The following is a 19,652-nucleotide window of genomic DNA, read 5'->3' as shown; positions in this document are numbered from 1 at the left end:
GGCAGCTCAACACCATCTTCTCAAGCACAGTTAGGGACGGAGAGCAAATTAATGCTTATTTGTGGATTAACTGCAGGAGCAAAATGACCATTCAGTTCTTTCGATCACTGCAAATAGTCAACTGGTTCATTGATGCCCTTCAAGGGCAGGAATTGCACCATACACCTGCACTGCACTTTACCCATTCACCCCTCATGTTAACCAGAGGCCTGAACATGGTCAGACCCCAAACTATCTATACATTTACCAAGACATTTCTGATGAGTAATGTATTGACTGTGTTTCCTTCTTCAGTACTATGCTCTGTACCAGATGCACTTTGGCACATGCAGAAGTGAAACTTAGTGTTTTATGTTCACCATCAGTCAACCCCACTAACTGTAATGGTCTGGGTGGGATGCTCTTTGGAGGGTGGGGGACCGTGAAGACTTGATGGGCCAAATGGCCTGCTTTCACACTGTAGGGATTCTGTAAATCAGCATATGTTATCCTTGAGTCTAAGTGCTTCAGTTAAAGCATGTGACTGAATGGAGTGATCTTTGCTTCCTAAGCTCTTAGATGACACAAGGCCTCAAGGTGAGAAAAGCACTTTAATTTTCATATCGAAAAATAACTCTTGTGCAATAGATTCACAGATTGGTTACAGCACAGAAGGTTAATTCATTTTTCAGAACTTTCCAATAAAGGCCAGTCTTGTTTGTCAGTTAACAAGCTTACCCCTGTTTGGCAGCTACCCATGTGGATCCTTTCAGTAATGCTCAAATGGACAGACAAAAACTCTTTCTAGCAACATCTTTGTTTTCAGGCTCCTGGTACTAATTGCGTCTCTGTGCCAGCACCAAAGAAAATCCAATTCTTCTTGGGTATTTTGAAATGGCAGGTAGCCAAGTTCAGAGCTCCTAGTTTAGGGAAGACCCAAAAGGCAAGGAATGGGAAAATCAGCAGAGAAACACACCAGCTGCATCCAATTACCCCCGTGACACAGGACAACCTTCACTGAACGTGTTGCGCATGAAGAAAATTGACATTGTGCAAAATCTCACAGCACTCCCTGAGCCTGAGTGTTTTGCGCTGAACACTTGAAATACTTGTGCATATTGAGGTCTCATCAAATGGAGAATATGTGTAATGATAACCTTTACATCAAGACTTGAAATCCTTCTCTGTGATGTGCCAAATTTTAAGTTTAAATCTTATCTGTCTGTCTCCCAGTCTTCAATGATCCATTCCTCTACTGATGATCTTTCAGTGCCTCTATTCCTCCAGTTTGAAGAGTGTTTCTATTTATCTGTATCATTCCAGTGTCTGTATTCTTCTGTATTTGTTCCTTCAATGAGCCTACCTGTCCATCTCCAGTCCTTCAATGTTTCTGTGCCTCCATCACTTATCTTTCACTTTGTCCCTTTCACAACCTTCTTTTGTTTTATGTTCTATTATTGAACATTCATGGTGTTCTGTTACAGCACTCCTCCGCCCCGCAGTACGCTCTGAATTTAAGCCAACCATAGAAAACATCTCAAGCAATAGAATTAACCATTTTACTTTCAGTCCAACCTTGAAGGGAAATGAATTAGAGATTCATTTCTGCGTAGTTTCGGGAGTGAAATAATTATTGAGATACCTACACATAGAACAACAGAAAATAGGTGCAAGAGTAGGCCATTCGGCCCTTCAGGTCTGCAGTACCATTCAACTTGAACATGGATCACCATGCAATTTCAGTATCTCACTCACACTTTCTCTCCATACCCCTTGATCCCTTTAGCCGCAAGGGCCATGTCCAGCTCCCTCTTGAATATATCTAATGAACTGGCCCCAAGGCTTTCTGTGAGAGTGAATTCCACAGGTTCGTGCACAACTTGTACATGCACAGAGATGCTGAACAGCTACTGTCAGACTTAATTTTACTAAGAATCAGTTGTTAATCTGCAAGGTAAAATTGTTCCAAAGTAGTTAGGGATAAAAAGTTGAGGAGGGAGTACCTCCTGAAATGTGGATGGACAACAGCATCAGGAGTAATCTGACAATGTGGTGTCTGTGACATTGTGCAAAGCTGAGATGACTCCTCTGCTGCTGTTATCTCTGCTCAGACAAGGAGAGAGCTCTTTGTGTGTGTTTGCTTTGGCGGAGGGCCAATATACCGAGAGTTTTCATAATCCTAACAGTTTTTAATGGAGAGCAGCACTGGGGCCTAAGTGAAAAGATGGGGGAGTGGGGTTGGGGTGGGTTGGGGGTTGGGGGTTGTCTTGGTTTAGAAAGCAGTTGCCACCTCTGAGGCAAATAATCTTCACTCTCCCTATTGTTTAATTGTGTGCAGGAAATCAGACGCCAACTTTTCCAACAGTATTGTATTTAGCAGAAGGTACTTTGCAAGAAGGTTTTGACACTGCCAAGGAGTCTGCACACAGTGTAGAGGTTGATGATGGTTCAACAAAGGAAACTCTTGGCTCAGGACAGATCTCTTCCAGAACACCATTATTGTATTAAGGCCTGATGATCCATCTTTGATACTGGATTTTCTTGGTGCAGGGTATGGTGAGAGTAAAATCCAGTCTTAGCAATTATTCTAACTTTCCAGGTTTGTCGTGGATGTTCGTTCATGTTTACAGTTAGTTGTTCCTGCTAAGAGAGGACCTAATGCCCACTATAATCTGGAGCACATTTTTTTTGTCCAAGATCGAGTTCAATATTCAGAGCTGCTGTGTATACTGTCACATCTGCCACTTTGTGAATTCTGCTGCCTTCAAAGAAGGCAGGCTTAAAAGCATTATCATAGAATCCCCACAGCAGGCTATTCAGCCCATCGTGTCCACATCAACCCTCCAAAGAGCATTCCACCAAGGTCTACCCCATCTCTGTAACCCTACATTTCCATGGCTAGTCTAAGAAACCTGTTAGAAAAGAACGATTCTAGGAGGAGCTAATCCATGTTTATAACCAATATTTCAGTTGCTGTTTTAGTGTTCAGGCCATGTACCCATAGCAATGTGTATTTTCTCTTTAAGTCTAACCTGAGATCTTCTGAAGGACTTTCTGTAACTCAGATATAATGTCACTAATTATTAAGAAATATGTAATGAACCCAAAAAAAATCAACTGCAGATGATGAAGTTCAAGGGATGTGGCAACATCTCTGGAGATAAAGCAGAGTTAATTCTTCAGAATGTAATGAAACTTTCTGAATATCAAGCTGATAGTTTCTTCCCCACTTGGTATCATAACTTAAACTAATAGCAATAAAGAGGATTGGTGGCCGTGAATCCACTCAGGATGTCTCAGATAGTTCCTGTAGGTATGACCATGACATATACCATGGTTACAGTGGTATAGAAATTGTCTTAAATGCCAATAAGTGGACAAAATGATTGAAAGCTAAAGCCCACCCCCATTCCTAAACCATTGGGCCTAGGAAATAGCCAGCTCGCTTCTGAAGTGGCAGCATTCTTTATTTGGGAACAGGAACCATGCATGAAATTTCCTCTCCCAAAAGTCCCGCAGTGCAAAGCTCAGAGCAGCAGATTTTTATTCTACTAGCACAGAGATGCCAAATGAGCATGAGGCAGACTAGGCAGAACCATCATCATGGCTGATGGTAAAATTAGATTAGTTGCCCTGGAATTTTCTATCAAAAGAAAGCCTATAAATATTTTGAACTCTGTAATGGATGCAATTACTAATATTTATCTGCTCTGTTGAATTCTGAAGGATTGAACAGTTTAGGAATCTTTTACCTAGAAGAGAGAAGGCTTGAAGCCTTTAAAATTATGAAGTGTTTCAATAGATCAACTCAGGCAAAATGTTTCCATAGTGAGACAGATCTTGGAGTTTATGTACAATGTTGGAGCAAATTACTGCAGATACTGAAATCTGTACTGGAAATCATGACAGGTCAGGCAACATCCATGGAGAAAGAACAAGCTAATATTTTGAATCTAGATACCTCTTCATCAGTGATGATTTGAAGTGTGGAGGAGCAGCAATTATGCAATGCTGGGGGGTGAGGGTGGAATGCTGTGGGAGTAAGAGTGTTGATAATGCAGATTACATGGACGTACATGGAATAGTGTAGGTTAGACGGGCTTCAGATTGGTATGGCAGGTCGGCACAACATCGAGGGCGGAAGGGCCTGTACTGTGCTTTAATGTTCTATGTTCTATTAAGTGATCGGAAGGTGAGAATGGCAGAAGAGTGTTGTGTCTACCTGCCAGACTGGAAAGAACAGACAGTCCCACTGGGCTTTTGTTTTTTTTTGGGGGGGGGTGGTTGGGGTTCGTGGTAGGGGAGAGAAGACATGGTGACGAGAATGCAACAAGTAAAAGAAAGGGAAGAAATGGGAGTGAGCTCACAATCTGAAGGTGTTGAAATGATTCTTAGTTCTAAAACTCAAATCAAGGATTCAGCAGAATCCCAGTGAGTGGCTAGAACGCGGAACCCGCTAACACGAGGAATGACCGAGGTGAATAGCATTTACATGTACAAGACAAAACTAGCTAAACACAAGAGGGAGAAAGAAATCAAACAATCTCCTGATTAGGTTAGAATTAGGCTCATGTGGTACACAAACGTCAGAACAGACCAGTTCAGATGCAGGATGTGTGCTGTACGCACAGCATACGTACATAAATAGGCGCTTCACTGTATTTGGAGAACATTGTTGATTTGCTTTTTTGTGTTTGTCACAGGAGCGGCTAGACACCATCAATCAGAGATTCTCGGAAACTAAGAAGAAGAACCATGCTTTGGTGGAACGTGTGCAGTTCTTGCAAAATGCCCAGGCAGATCTGGAGCTGAGGTGCTTGGAGCTGGAGGGACAGAACCGGCAGCTCCAGGAGGTGGGCGACAGAAACTGACACGACAGTGCTGATGCAGAAGTATCATTTCAAGAGTTAGGTTCTTAGCACCATTTGAGGAACAAGTGGCAGTGCTGAATAACAGAGCAAGAAATTGATTGCTTTTGGCATCTGATTGTATGAGTGCTAAGATTGTTTGGGTATCTCTTCATGGCCTTGGAAATTGGCAAGGTGGGCAGTGAGTGCAGCACTGTCAAGAAACACACTGAATTCTGTTGAGGAGCATGAATTGTGGTAGAGTTTTGTTCATCCAACAAGCCCATCCCTTCTTAGCTCAAAGCATTCAACATGAACACTGGCACATGAACCTCTGAGACCAGTAAACCCAACACATTCTAGACACAAAACCTGGAAAGACACTATTTTATTGTAGCTGGTTACCACGCCAGTCACCCATTGAGGGGTCCGGGAAGCACATTTCTGCAAAATCTGTTCTTGAGTTATTTCTGAAGGATGTAAAAAAGTTCAAAGGAAGAAACGACTGTTGATACAAACGGGAAGCTGAATCCCATTAGCTACAGCTAACATATTGAGTGCCAGTACAAAAAACGGAAACTCAAGAATATTGCAATATACTGTGACCATTCCTTTGCCACAGTTTGATTTCAGGAATAGTGAGACAACTTTAAGTTGCTTGGAATTTGAGTTTTTCCTCGTTAATTCTCTCGTCACTATTGCACTAATGTTGTTCCCTTGGTGGTGGGTGGTCAACGAGGGGCTTAAAAAACAAGTCGCCCCACTTCCGTCTGTGGGACCCAGGGCTGCATCCTGATGTTTCTTTTCTTGGTTCATTTCGTGGGACATGGGCATCACTGGCTAGGCCAACATTCATTTCCCATTCCCAGTCACACAGAGGGCACTTGAGAGTCAACCATATTGCTGTGGGTCTGAAGTCATATGTAGGCCAAACCAGGTAAGGAAAACAGACTTCCTTCCCAAAAAGGTGGGCATTACTGAACTAAATTGTTTTTTTTTAACAATAATTAACAGTAGGTACATGATCACTATTGACCAGCTTTTTAATTCTAGATTTTTTAAAATTGACTTCAAATTTCATCATTATGGTGGGATTTAAGCCCATGTCTCCAGAATATTGGAGGGCTAATGGTTCATTCTTAGCAGTGCCATTGGGAATGGTGACTACTGCTGGGACCTCACCCTGGAAGAAGCAAATAGACTGAAACAGACTTGGCCACCTTTTCACATGGGCTCCTCTTTTTTTCAATTTTTCTCTTATTCAAGAGTACAGTGAACGAATTTCAAAAAGACACAGCTTGGCACAACAGTAAAGGAGAATTTCAAAAATAAAACAATTCCAAATTTAAATTAAAGAGTAATTAGTAAAGACAGTTATTTGTATATAAAAGAAGTACCAACCAACAGATCTAACGAATAAAATCTATTTTTGCTATCTTGGTTAAGAAACAGAATTAGAGAGAGATGAGACTAGGCCTCAAGTCCTGATCAGCAGAAAGGACTGGAGATTGACACCAAGCTGAGAAGTTGTGTTTAAGTAACACCGACCTGGTGTTGGATGGCACATGTTCAGAGCAATGTTGGTGGAATTCATACAAAGGTTTGCTTCACCATTCTAGCACCCCGCCGTCTCTCACCCCACTTCTGGCTGCAATCACTCCCGAGTCTGAGTTCTCCGTTTTTCCATGAAGCTGCAGTGCTGAGAAGGTTCAAAATGGTTGCCCCCGCTTAGCTTTTCACTGCTTCCCACCCGTCCGCTTGGGGACTGGCCAGATTCACTGCTCAGCCAATCCGCAGCAAGCCTGAAGAAAAGTCAGGCTTTGATTGGCTGTACAACTCTGCAGCAGCTTTCAAAACAAAATCAAAAGAATATTGCTGTGTTACTACTTCCATGACTTGGACAAGGACCCTTCTACAGGTCATATGAACAGTGTGTTTCTATGGGATGCATATTAGATAAAAGGAATACTATCTCCCAAATTGTTAAGAGGTATTCAGGGCACAGGTGGCGGTTTAATAGGACCAAGCAGGACATGAAGGGAGGAAAGTTTATCATATGTAAAGTGAAATAACATCACAAAGGCCGGTGTCCTGTCACCAACCACCCTTTGTTGACAAGTTGCACAGTCTTTGACAATAATACCACATCTTATGGAGTCAGGCACTAAAGTGTCTGCTTAAAGGACACTCATCCTTTTATGTCAGCCAGGTCTCCCTAATTGGGTCTGACCAGATTAACAGCTCCAATCAAGGAACTCATATTCTATGAGGTCGACCTGGCTGACCTCATTGCAATCACTGCTGGAAGGCCATCACTGTTTAACAAACACTTTCACTGCACAACGGGGGGCCATCCATTACCACTAAAAAAATGCAAATGGTGGTGGGAGGAGGTCTTCGTTGGGTCTCAGTTAGCCTCCAGGTAGGAACGGTGTCCGCCACATTTTCCTGCACTGGACAAATGGCATGGCGGCAGGTTGACAACAGGCACAGCACCCCAATCTCCACCAAGCAGACTCCCCCCCCCCCCCCCCCCCCACAGCGGCCACTGTTTTACTGATCCCATCTCCGCCAGGGAGGTGCAGCAGTGGGGCTAGTGAAATTCAGCCCTACAAACCTGTGCCGTCCATCTATCTGAGGGAAACCTTTGGGAATGAACAGCAATGGGAAGCAGCAGGTAAAGCTCTGACCCTTCAAACCTGGTCAGAAGTCACACGACTCCAGGTTATAGCCCATCTGGTCTATTTAAAATTGGAAGCTTTTGGAGACCTGATCCTTAAATAAACCTGTTGGACTATAACCTGGTGTCAAGTAACTTCTGACTTTGTCCACCCCAGTCCAACACCGGCACTGTCACATTATGGCTACCTTTGAACCGAGCTTGTGTTCTTGAAATACAGCCTCAGACTCACCTGATTGTTGTGTTTTGACTGGATTCTGTTTGAATACTGCAGAAAATACCATTCTGTTATCAACTAGTGCTCAGTTTTCTACTACATTTCCTCTAACGATATTTATTGTTGCCTTTCATATCCAGCCAAAGATTTTGGGTGTTTTCCAACAAGTCTATCTCTCTCAGATAAGACATGAAGGTCATCCTTCCCCCAGAGGACAAAGATAGGATAAGATAATAAAATGTTCTGCAAAGCGGTCCCCAAGCCTCCGCTTGGTTTCCCCAATGTAGAGGAAGCCGCACCGGGTACAGTGGATGCAGTATACCACATTGGGGAAACCAAGCGGAGGCTTGGGGACCGCTTTGCAGAACACCTCCGCTCAGTTCGCAACAAACAACTGCACCTCCCAGTCGCAAACCATTTCCACTCCCCCTCCCATTCTCTTGATAACATGTCCATCATGGGCCTCCTGCACTGCCACAATGATGCCACCCGAAGGTTGCAGGAACAGCAACTCATATTCCGCCTGGGAACCCTGCAGCCATATGGTATCAATGTGGACTTCACCAGTTTCAAAATCTCCCCTTCCCCTACTGCATCCCTAAACCAGCCCAGTTCGTCCCCTCCCCCCACTGCACCACACAACCAGCCCAGCTCTTCCCCCCCACCCACTGCATCCCAAAACCAGTCCAACCTGTCTCTGCCTCTCTAACCGGTTCTTCCTCTCACCCATCCCTTCCTCCCACCCCAAGCCGCACCCCCAGCTACCTACTAACCTCATCCCACCTCCTTGACCTGTCCGTCTTCCCTGGACTGACCTATCCCCTCCTTACCTCCCCACCTACACTCTCTCCACCTATCTTCTTTACTCTCCATCTTCGGTCCGCCTCCCCCTCTCTCCCTATTTATTCCAGTTCCCTCTCCCCATCCCCCTCTCTGATGAAGGGTCTAGGCCCGAAACGTCAGCTTTTGTGCTCCTGAGATGCTGCTTGGCCTGCTGTGTTCATCCAGCCTCACATTTTATTATCTTGGAATTCTCCAGCATCTGCAGTTCCCATTATCTCTTATCAAAGATAGGATAAGGCCCAGTTTATGAGCTAATTTGACTCTCTTTCCTCTAGTCTTCCCATTTCAGGATCGTACTGCTTGAAGTTCTATTTATTGATGTATTGCAGCATACATTAACCAGAACTGACAGTGTATCCGTCTAAATTAATATGAATATGGTCAGTGACTTAGCAGAGACACCAATTGTTCTAATTCTCTTTCCTGTACCTGCAGGCACTGCACCGATGGCAGGAAAATGAAAAAGGGGCCCTGAAACAGATTGAGAAACTTCAGCAAGAAAAACACGTCTACCAGGAGCGAGTGACCAATTTACAGAGAGCTGTTGCCCAATTGGAGAATGAGAAACGGGAGTTTCAACGTTCAAAGGTCCGCCTCGAGAAGGAGCAATGTGCCCTGAAGAAAACCCTGGACAAGGTAAGGGGATTGGCCCCAGGCCAATCACTCTGAGAAACAGCCTTTGATGTGTGCTCCCAGTGGTCAGAGCCTCTGTGCCTGGAGGCCAGCTGAAATCCAGCATCTTCTCGCCTATCTGTAAGTTAAACACCTCGTGTTGTGAAATAAATTGGAATGTAAACCTGTGATCCATTTTTGTGCACTGATTTGACACCATGGAAGAACTTAGAGTGGCTCCCCTTTCTGTCGAACATGTACTCCATCCTGACGTGACCAGGGTGGACTAGTCACTGCTCATCCTGTCTCCCCTGAATGCTACTCTTTAGTGATAACTTTTAACTTCATTACCTGTGGGCTGAGCAACCTTAGGACAAATATTTAGTTTCCGTTCCAAAGGAGCTTTTTACATCAGCTGGGCATTTCACTCTGTAAGATCCCTACGCACATGTTGAGAAAGTATCTTTCCAGCTGTGTTTAGAGGTGAAGTCGAAGAGTCACAGGCCACAGAAGAACTCTGGTATGAAAGACTAATCCACTCTCTCCTGATTGGTGATACAGGGACAAACATCGTTGCCAGTTTGCCTCCAGTGAGATTCAACAAATGGCAAATCAAATAAGGACCAATAGGTCAACTTGCAGTGATTTGTTTGAAGGGGAAATATTGGCCAGGAGAATGCTGCTGTTCACATAAACACCGGCAAAGTTTTATCTCCACTTAAAGATAAATAGATCAAAATCTAATTTCAGAGATGGGACACAGAAGAACATGTGTTCTGTGAAGACTACACTGCCACTTCACCTTGAATGATATGCTCAAGTCCTGGACTGGGAGTTATATTTCTCTACGGTCTTCTGATTCTGGTGCAAAGGTGTCACCCACTGAGCCAAGCGTATACAAATAATCCCCACTAATGAGAATCCCTGTAAAATCAAGAGTTGTTTTTCATGTACAGCATCAATTTGACTGATTATGCACTATGCTATTGGCACCAACACAGGGTCAAAGAGTCTTTTTTTGTTGCTGTTGGCCTGCTCATATTTCAAAGATGTAGTGTGAAATTCACTTCTTATACACAGTTCACCTTTGGACATTAATGAGGCCTCTTCTGGAGCACCATGTGCAGTTCTGGTCATCCTGTTATGGGAAGGAAATTGTTAAACCGGAGAGGATGCAGAAAAGATTTAGCAGGATGTTGTCGGGAATGAGGGTTTAAGATATAAAAATAGAATATAAAGACTGGGGCTTTTTTGACTAGAGTCTAGGAGGTTGAGAGATGACCTTATTGAGGTTTATAAAACCATGAGGGGCTTAGATAGGGTGAATGACGAGGTTATTTTCCTAGGGTGGGGGTATTCAAAACTAGGGGGCATATTTTTAAGGTGAGAGGAGAAAGATTTAAAAAGTACACAAGGGGCAACTTTCTTTACGCTGAGAGTGGTTCATGTGCAGAATGAACTTCCAAAGAAAGTGGTGGATGTGGGTACAGTTACAACATTTAAAAGACATTTAAATATGCTTGTGAATAAGAGATGTTTGGAGGGATATGGGGCCAAGCCTAACTGGTTTGAGAACATGGCCAGCATGGACAAGTTGGATCAAAGGGCCTGTTTCCATGCTGTATGACTCTTGTGACTCTATCTTGTGATGCAAAATCAGACTTTGACTGGCCTGCAAAGAATAGGCAGGAATGAAAGCAGCTTATAGCGAGTGCCTGGGAATGATTAGAGCAGCAACCAAAGCAGAAAGGGGGTCAGATATTAAAATTGGTTTCAATGCTAAAACATGCAATTAACTGCAATAAAACTGCATCAGAGATAACGGGAACTGCAGATGCTGGAGAATCCGAGATAACAAAGTTTGGGGCTGGATGAATACAGCAGGCCAAGCAACATCTTAGGAGTTTTTCCGTAGGCAGACGCTGAGCAAGGGTCAACTTTTGTGCTCCTAAGATGCTGCTTGGCCTGCTGTGTTCATCCAGCTCCACACTTTGTTATCTGCAATAAAACTGTCCTGTGTCCATTCAGGCAGGACTTCAATTCCTTGCACAGTTTTTGTCCGCTTATTTTGAGTTGGAAAATGATGTTGCGTTTTGAAAATTAATTCCCTAGAATTACTGGGCATTGAGGAAGTTGGTAGGGGCAATGATTGTGCTGATTGTTACCACAAGCACTTGTGTCACACTGGCCATATCTTCTTAAGTTCAAAAGCTTCAAGGGATGGGTTTTATTATGTTGGTATTTGGTAAAGCTGTGGGACTCGAAATAATAACTTCCTGGAGCCATAGTGTATCATGTCAGAATGTTCTTAAACTCCTACGGGTACAGAAGAGAGTGTACTTTAAAATGCTGTCTCAAAGAAAACAATCATCAAGCACTCCTTGCACTGCAGTGTATTTATAAAATTGTGTTTGAGTTGATCTTGGGAAACACCTTCCCCTGGAGTCATCATTCCCAACAACTTTGGCTTTCCTTTAGCAAGTCATGCTGGGGTCACCATATTGCAAAGAATGAGCCAAGAGCTAGTTGCACCTGAGACCTCTTCCATTCTGGCCTACATGTGGCCTTCTGTGCAGCTTGCAGTGCAAATAAAAAGTTTGAAGTTTAGCAAACAGTGACATTTAGCTTCCCAGCTTCAAACTCCTCTAACTGAATAAAGAAATAAATGAGCAGAGATCCACAAAACATTTGCAAATCGTCCAATCTGTTCTTCCCTCTCCTTCCATGCCATTCAATCCTCTTTCCCTTTTCCAGTGCCATCCCCACCCCATGCCATTGACTCTATGCAGCTCCTCACGTGCAAATAAATCTGTTGCATTTGTTCACACATGAATATCCCTTAAACAAAATTCCTTTATACCAGTGCAGTGTCTGTATTTCTCTCAGCCTTGAGTGACTAGCATTCATTACCATCTCTCTCTGCACAGAATAAGCTTTTCCTGGAAATGTAGAAACTGGGAGCAGGAGTAGACCATTTGACCCAGCCAGCCGACTCCACCATTCAGTGTGATCATGTCTGTCGTCCATTTCAATACCATGCTCCCGCTGTCTCCCCATATCCTTTGATAACGATTGATGATCATGATGAATTAACCATGCATTGGTTTGCAGATTATGAAGGTAAATTGGCTGCTGTATCCTAGACTCTTATTAGCATTGCTGCTATTGGGAGACCATTCATCTTTGTATTTCCTGTATCCCTCAAGGGCTGCAGGTTTCAGAAGACTGGCATTGTGTTCTAGACTTTTTCTTGCTTCCCAAACCAGTTATACAGAGGTTTTCTCGACTGTTTCTCTTCTCTTGACCTTTCTGGTCATCCAAATTACCCTTGCAAGCCCTGAATACCCTATTCATTTTAAGCTAAATGAGGGACAGCACACAAAAATGTCATTGGACTCAACTAGTCAATGATTCACACTACCTTTTTCCTTCCCCATCACCCCCCCCCCCCCCATCCAGAACTATTTTATTGCGGTACTGTGGAATTCCTTCAACAGCACTTTCCAAATTCATGACCTCAACCACTTAGAAGGACCGGGTCAGGAGATGATTCGGGACACCACCACTTGCAATTTTCCCATCAAGGCCACACACAATCCTGGAATTCTGTGGCTGTTCTTTCACTGTTGTGGGTCAAAATCTTAGAATTCTCCTCCTAACAGCATTATGCGCTGACATCACTTGGTCTTGGACTGGAGTAGTTCAAAAAGACAATTTCACCCTTTCAAGGGCAATCAGGGATGGGACGTAGATGCTGGCCGGCCATGGGCAGCTGCATCAGGTGAAAGAATTAAAGAAAATTTGTACATAACTTCTAAATGGAGAGGTGGTCCTGTAGTGGTAATGTCACTGAGACATTCATTCATGCTCCTCGCTAATGTCAGGGAACATGGGGTCAAATCCCACTATGGAGGGTGGTGAAATTTGAATTTAATTACAATTTTAAAATAATCTGGACAATAATGGTAACCACATAACTTCTGCCAACTGTTGTAAAACATCGTCTTGTTCACTTGTGTTTTTTACGGGAAGAATTCTGCCGTCCTTACCAAGTCTAGCCTAAACGTCACCCCAGACCCAAAAAATGTGAAAGACTCTTAACTGGGCAATAAATGCAGGTCTGGCACAGTGATGTCCATACCCCATGAACAAATAATGAAAAAGGACTTCTTTACAATATCAGGCATTGACATCTCTCCTTAGTGCCCAATATTTTGGTCAGTGAATGCCAATGAGTGCAATTTGTTTCTGTCATTAAAACCAAGAAAATCAGAAGTTAACCAATATATTTTCCCACATATAGTAACTCACGGATAATCTCTAAATAGTATCATGTTCTATGCCAGATAGACAAACAAATAGCCAATACAATACCCTCCACCTATTCCTTTAAGAGATAACAAGCAGAGCTGGATGAACACAGCAGGCCAAGCAGCATCAGAGGAGCAGGAAAGCTGATGTTTCGGGCCTAGACCCTTCTTCCCTTCCTGCTGCTCTGATGCTGCTTGGCCTGCTGTGTTCAACCAGCTCTATGCCTTATTGTCTCAGATTCTCCAGCATCTGCAGTTCCTACTATCTCTGAACCTATTCCTTGAGTTAAGTTACAAGATGAAGAAAATGAGGGAGACCTACAAGTGATATATAGAAGGTGGAACAGGATCACTAAAGTGAGTAAGACCTTGTTTGCATTACTTGGTAATATACAATTGGAAGTGACACATTATTTGGAAATTGATTGACTGTCCTACAGTGAAGGGGAAGTGGAAGATGTCAAATTGTTCAATTGAAGTTAATTTCGAAAATTTACTGTATTTTCTAAAATACCATAAACACGCCTCACACTTCCTATTTTCTTACAAGCTGATATAAGGCATAGAAATAGTCGAAAGGTTAATTATTTTTTTCTAATTAAATTCCTTGTCCACTCCAGTTGGTTTCCACACCTTTCACAGAATTCACATGATGAAATCTCTCCATTTACTATCATTGCACAGTATTCTAATGAACCAAAACTCTTCCAGATCGACCAAACATCTTCCTTTTGGTCCTACTGAATTCCAAAGGCACAAACTCTTTTCCATTTACTCTTCTTTTTTTTGAAAAAGGTCCTGATCCAAGTGTAAACTTTGCTTATTTTTAATGGATCATTGATATTTTTAATCAAATCACTGAATTTCACAGGGAACACAACAGATTTGGTTTTCGCTTTAAGTTTATTTTTATGACGTGTTATGCGAATTTTTGTTGACATTATGTAGATGAATAATGATGAAAAGGGCTCGAGTGCAAAGGTTCACTGAGTGGCAGTTATTTATTGCCAGTTTACAGAGTCCTGACACAAACAGAATGCTTCTTGGCAAGGGGGTTTCTGTTTATTACAGTTCAAGCTGCAGAATCAGGGCCTGAATCAGCAGAAGTGCATCACAAATGTTCATTTTGACCAGCAGCTAAACCTGATTTGTGTGTGGGCTGATCAGTCACTTTCCTTTGCGGTCCATTTTCTTGGTCTGATCTAAATGATGGCACTGTGCCTGGTGTCTGATCAGGGCCCACCCAGCTTTGTTTAAAGAATGAGAAGCCCATTATAGGACCCCTCATAACGAAAAAAGAAATCAAGCTGTAAAACAAATCACAATGAACTCGCAGCAACGACATTCCCATTCTCTGTAGATCTGATAGCTCTTACAGTCTGAGGGTGTGTGACCAATGTCAATAGATCTGAAACTGTTGTATAGAATGGCTCAGGACTTTGTCACTTTTTGCATTTTAATGGTCCACTTTTACACTGTAACAAAAATAGTTTAAGTTATATAGTCATGGTGTCCAAACATTTATTGATAGTCAATGAGGTACTTATGAACTGAAGCCACTGTTATGGTGTAGGAAACACTACCATCAATTTGATCTCAGAAATTATCCTTGACACAGTTGGAGTAAGGCTGGATGAGAAATAAATATTGAATATTTGCTTGCTGTGAAATATTTTGTGGCCAGCTGATATGATACACAAGGCTTCAATTTCCCATCCTAAGAAGTAGTAACAGCCAGCAAATGCAGCACTCCCTCAGAGCTGCACCATAGAATCAGTTAAGATTTTACCTCTAGAGTGGAACTTGAACCCCTGACCTTCTGAATCAAAGACAAAACTGGTACCGTTGAACCATGCTTGACACACTGTGGGCTGTGCAAGATTCTAACAAGTAGTTTCTTGAGATGTGTCATAACCGCAATGTTTCTTTTTTATTCACAGGAACATAAACATGCCTTCTCTGGCATTTATAGTTCATTGAAAGGATATCAAATTCCCTTAACACTTCAGTGCCATCTAGACCCGAAACCAATTTGGGTATTTCTTTGATAAAACGTACTTAAATCAGTAACCCAATTAAAAGGGCAGAGAATGAATCATAATTCTTTGTAGCTATATCATCTGAGGCTGGTCAGTTTTGTGTTTCTTGAATTGCATTAGAGATAAGTACAATCAACTGAAACCTTGAAGTTATAACTTTTCTGCCCTACATGTAATGTCTCTCTTACACTTTCACAACATTTTACACTCAGTCAATATCTAATCTGGTTGAAGTGCCCCGTCTTTTTCTAGTCTGCTGTCTTAGTTCGGTATTCTAATGCTGGATATTAACCTTGTAGTTTTTCTATGAATTGGGTGTCTGTCATTTGAATATTTCCTTTGTGACTTAGTGAGTGAACTGTAGTTTTACTACATTGCCAAAGATGTGATCTGCATTAAAAATTGCATATTAGTTACAGAGTAATATAATTGGAATGATTTGTGGAGATTTCGCCAAGTGCCACCCTGTGTCAGCGCCATCTTGGGGATATAACTCGGATGGCCACCCTTTTCATCTCTCTATTGACCACAGACAGATGACTGGGTGGAGGGGGTTGGGAGGTGGGAATTGGAAAGTGTTTCAACCTCTGTTACGAGACACTGCCAAACAGACAAAGCAATGGAACTACATGACCTACATGCACACCAAGATCAACAAACAGGAGAAACTTAGCATCACCACCAGCAATAACTAAGTCTCCGCTGGCACCACAGTTGAACGTGGTACCACCACAGGGAGCTCAATCATCAACTGGTCTGTCCATACCCTTCAACTGGAGGAGATCCAAGTTCTCAGTCGAGGGCTCAATTTCTGCCCCATCCCCAAAATGGACCCCATTGGTCTTGTGGCAAACACAGAAATTCATCAGATGAATGAGACTCTGGGAATATTTCCAAAATATCAGCAGTGAGCCCAATGACACAACCAATGAAGCAGGTCAGTCAATAGAGAGATCAATCGGGGAGTGGGCAAAGAAAGAATTGAATTAGATCCCTCCAAAGGGTCATTGCCCAGGGCTTGACAGGTATGCTCAAGCCATCAGAGAATGCGTGACCACCAGTTTTGTCAGCCACATTCATAAGGTAGTGCAAAGCATCACCCAGGCACGATGTAAGGCCATCCTTGCTCTCAAGACCAGTCGCAAAATTATCACCAAACCAGCAGACAAAGGAGGAGCCATTGTCATACAAAATAGAATGGGCTATGGCAAGGAAGTGTACTGACAGCTGAACATCCGGGAACATTACAGACAGCTACCTGCTGATCCAACCTAAGAACATACCGATCAACTGGCCAGACTGGTCAATACTTTTGATCAGTCCTTCAGAGTACCCTATGGACTCTCATCGCGCATCCTTCCCATGTAGGGGACTTCTACAGCCTTCCAAAGATACACAGAGCCAATACACCTGGACATCACATCGTATCAGGCAATGGGACCCTATGTGAGAACCACTCTGGCTGTGTCGAGCACATCTTGAAACCCATTGTACAGGGAACCTCCAGCTTCTGTCACAACACTACAGATTTCTTTCAGAAACTCTGTGAACATGGACTAATCGAACGAGGAACATTCCTTGTCACAACGGATGTTTCTTCACTCTACACCAGCATCTCCCTCAACTACAGCATCGCTGCAACAGCCTCAGAACTCAATACCACAAACAGCCAATTTCCAGGCACCATCCTACAACTCATCCACTTCAGCCTCAACCGCAATGTCCTCACCTTCGACAACCAGTTCTTCATCCAAACACACGGAGCATGGGAACCAGATTCGCTCCCAAATATGCCAACATTTTCATGCACAGACTCAAACAAGACTTCTTTGTGCACAGAACCTCCAACCAATGCTATACACCAGATATATAGACAACATTTTCTTTCTTTGGGCTTATGGTGAGGAATCACTGAAACAACTACATAGCGATATCAACAATTTTTATCCCACCATCAGACTTACCCATGAACTACTCTTTAGACTCAGTCTCATTTTTGGACACACACATCTCCATCAGGGAGAGACACCTCAGTAACTTACTGTACCACTGGCCTAAGGGTAACCTCAACATGTTCACTTCCCTAGCTTCCACCCAAAACACATTAAAACAGCCATTCCCTATGGACAAGCCCTACACATACACAGAATCTGTTCAGATGAAGACAAAAGTGACAGACAACTGAAGGTGTTATAAGAACAGGATACGATGCTCAGTTGATCATCAGTTCCACCATGCCACAGTGAAAAACCATAATGACCTCCTCAGAAGACAGAGATGAGATACATCTGATGGGGTGCCCTTCATCATCCAATGCTTCCTGGGCATGGAGAATATACACCATGTTCTTTGCAGTGTTCAACACATTATCCATGACCATGTGCATCTCACCAAGATGTTCCCCATGCCTCCACTTCTCTCCTTCAGACAACCACCAAACCTTAAACAGACTGTTGTTTTCAGCAAACTACCCAGCCTTCAGTACAAATTGACCACAACACTATACAACCCTGAGATAGCAACCTCGGCAAGACATGTCAGATCATTGATATGGGCACTACCATCACACATGGGAACACCACCCACCACCTGCACGGCAGATACTCATATGACTCGGCTAACGTTGTCTATCTCAAACACTGCAGGCAAGGATTCCCCGGGGCTTGTTACATTGGCAGAACCATGCAGACTGTACCTCGACGGATGAATAGACGCTGTGCAACAATCTCCAGACAGTGATGTTCCCTCCCAGTGGGGGAAACATTTAAGCAGTCAAGGATATTCGGCCTTGGATCTTTGGGTAAACGTCCTCCAAGGCAGACTTCGGGATACACAACAACACAGAGTTGCTGAGCAGAGGCTGACACACACACAGACAGACAGACAGACATAGACACACACAGACAGACAGACACAGACACACACACACTCAAGAAAAGACTAATTAGCATTCTTTGATGTTTTAGGATTTTGAAACTTCTCTGTCATACCTTCTCACAGGGGTGAAATGATGCAGACCAGCAATCTATTTTTAACCATTGAAATGAAAACTCTGGTAGTTTTGGAAGGGCTCATTTAGCATTGTTATATTTGGCAGGGTAAGCTTCTGTTATACCACTCCAAGCATTGAAGTTTCATACCAGGAGAAGCCCTTGAATGGTTCCTCAGGTGAAGAGTTCAAAGTCAGCTCAAGTCTCCATGTACATGTGGTTTAAAGCTGGTGATCTGAGGCAGTATCTTTTGTCTATAGATATTTCTGTTTGCCTGATCAGTGTATGTATTTATTAAAAAAGAAACCGTGGGTTATGTGCCCACAATATTTTCCGATGGTTAAACCATTGTCAGACAATGAAGTCCATCGATGTAATGCTGGAAAAGTGCAGCAGATCAGACAGTGTCAGAGGAACAGGAGAGTCAGCAGTTCGGGCCGAGTCCTGATAAAGGCTTATGGCCCAAAACATTGACTTTCCGGTTCCTCGGATGCTGTCTGACCTGCTGTGCTTCTCCAGCTTTCCATCTATAGACCTTGGCTTTCAGCATCTACAGTCCTTATTTCTCCAAGTTGGACAATGGAGTCTGGGAGTCACTTGTCCATAAAGCACCTTGATAAAGTCAAGCAGTTTACACCCCGTTGTTTCTGGATTTCAGGCTTGGTGTCAAAAAAATGTACAGAAGTATTGTGAACGCTGGCATTTTTTAACCAATTGGAGAAGTGCACCAATACCTACAGAAAAGGTCATTTATATTTCAATGACTCTGTGTTAGGACCTGTCCAGATGGGAAAATTAGCCCAATGTTCTGACAGTTCCAAGTACATTTGGCATCTGACCTCTCTACTCCATTTTGTTTCACAGGTGTGTATCCATTTTGAGTTTATACTTCAAATTTTAAGGTAAATGATTACCTATTTCTTTATTTTTCTACTATTCAATGAAGTAATCCTTAACTTTTTAACTCTTATTTCTGTTACAACTTTATACTTAAGCTTTTTGTACCCAGGTATCTTGGTACCCAGGACGGCACCATGTATGGTAACATTTTGCATTTTACACTGTACTTCACATGATAATAAAATCTACAATCTAAAATCTAAATCTTAAAAAATTGTAATTATATCTCAGATGT

At 42.8% G+C, this 19,652-nt stretch overlaps 1 protein-coding gene across 1 annotated transcript in view; it reads left to right on the top strand.

The window, feature by feature from the left end:
- crocc2 (ciliary rootlet coiled-coil, rootletin family member 2) overlaps positions 1-19,652 on the top strand; it is a 270,040-nt gene that overhangs the window by 197,823 nt on the left and 52,565 nt on the right. The window contains exons 32-33 of the mRNA XM_048542456.2: positions 4,683-4,832; positions 9,002-9,202. Coding sequence (XP_048398413.1) covers positions 4,683-4,832; positions 9,002-9,202 — 351 coding nt within the window. The remainder of the gene's footprint in view (positions 1-4,682; positions 4,833-9,001; positions 9,203-19,652) is intronic.

This window comes from Stegostoma tigrinum, chromosome 14 (assembly GCF_030684315.1).
Source record: "Stegostoma tigrinum isolate sSteTig4 chromosome 14, sSteTig4.hap1, whole genome shotgun sequence".
Lineage (NCBI taxonomy): Eukaryota > Metazoa > Chordata > Chondrichthyes > Orectolobiformes > Stegostomatidae > Stegostoma > Stegostoma tigrinum.
The sequence above is the reverse complement of the archived record's forward strand: the minus strand, read 5'-3'. Positions and strand labels throughout refer to the sequence as shown.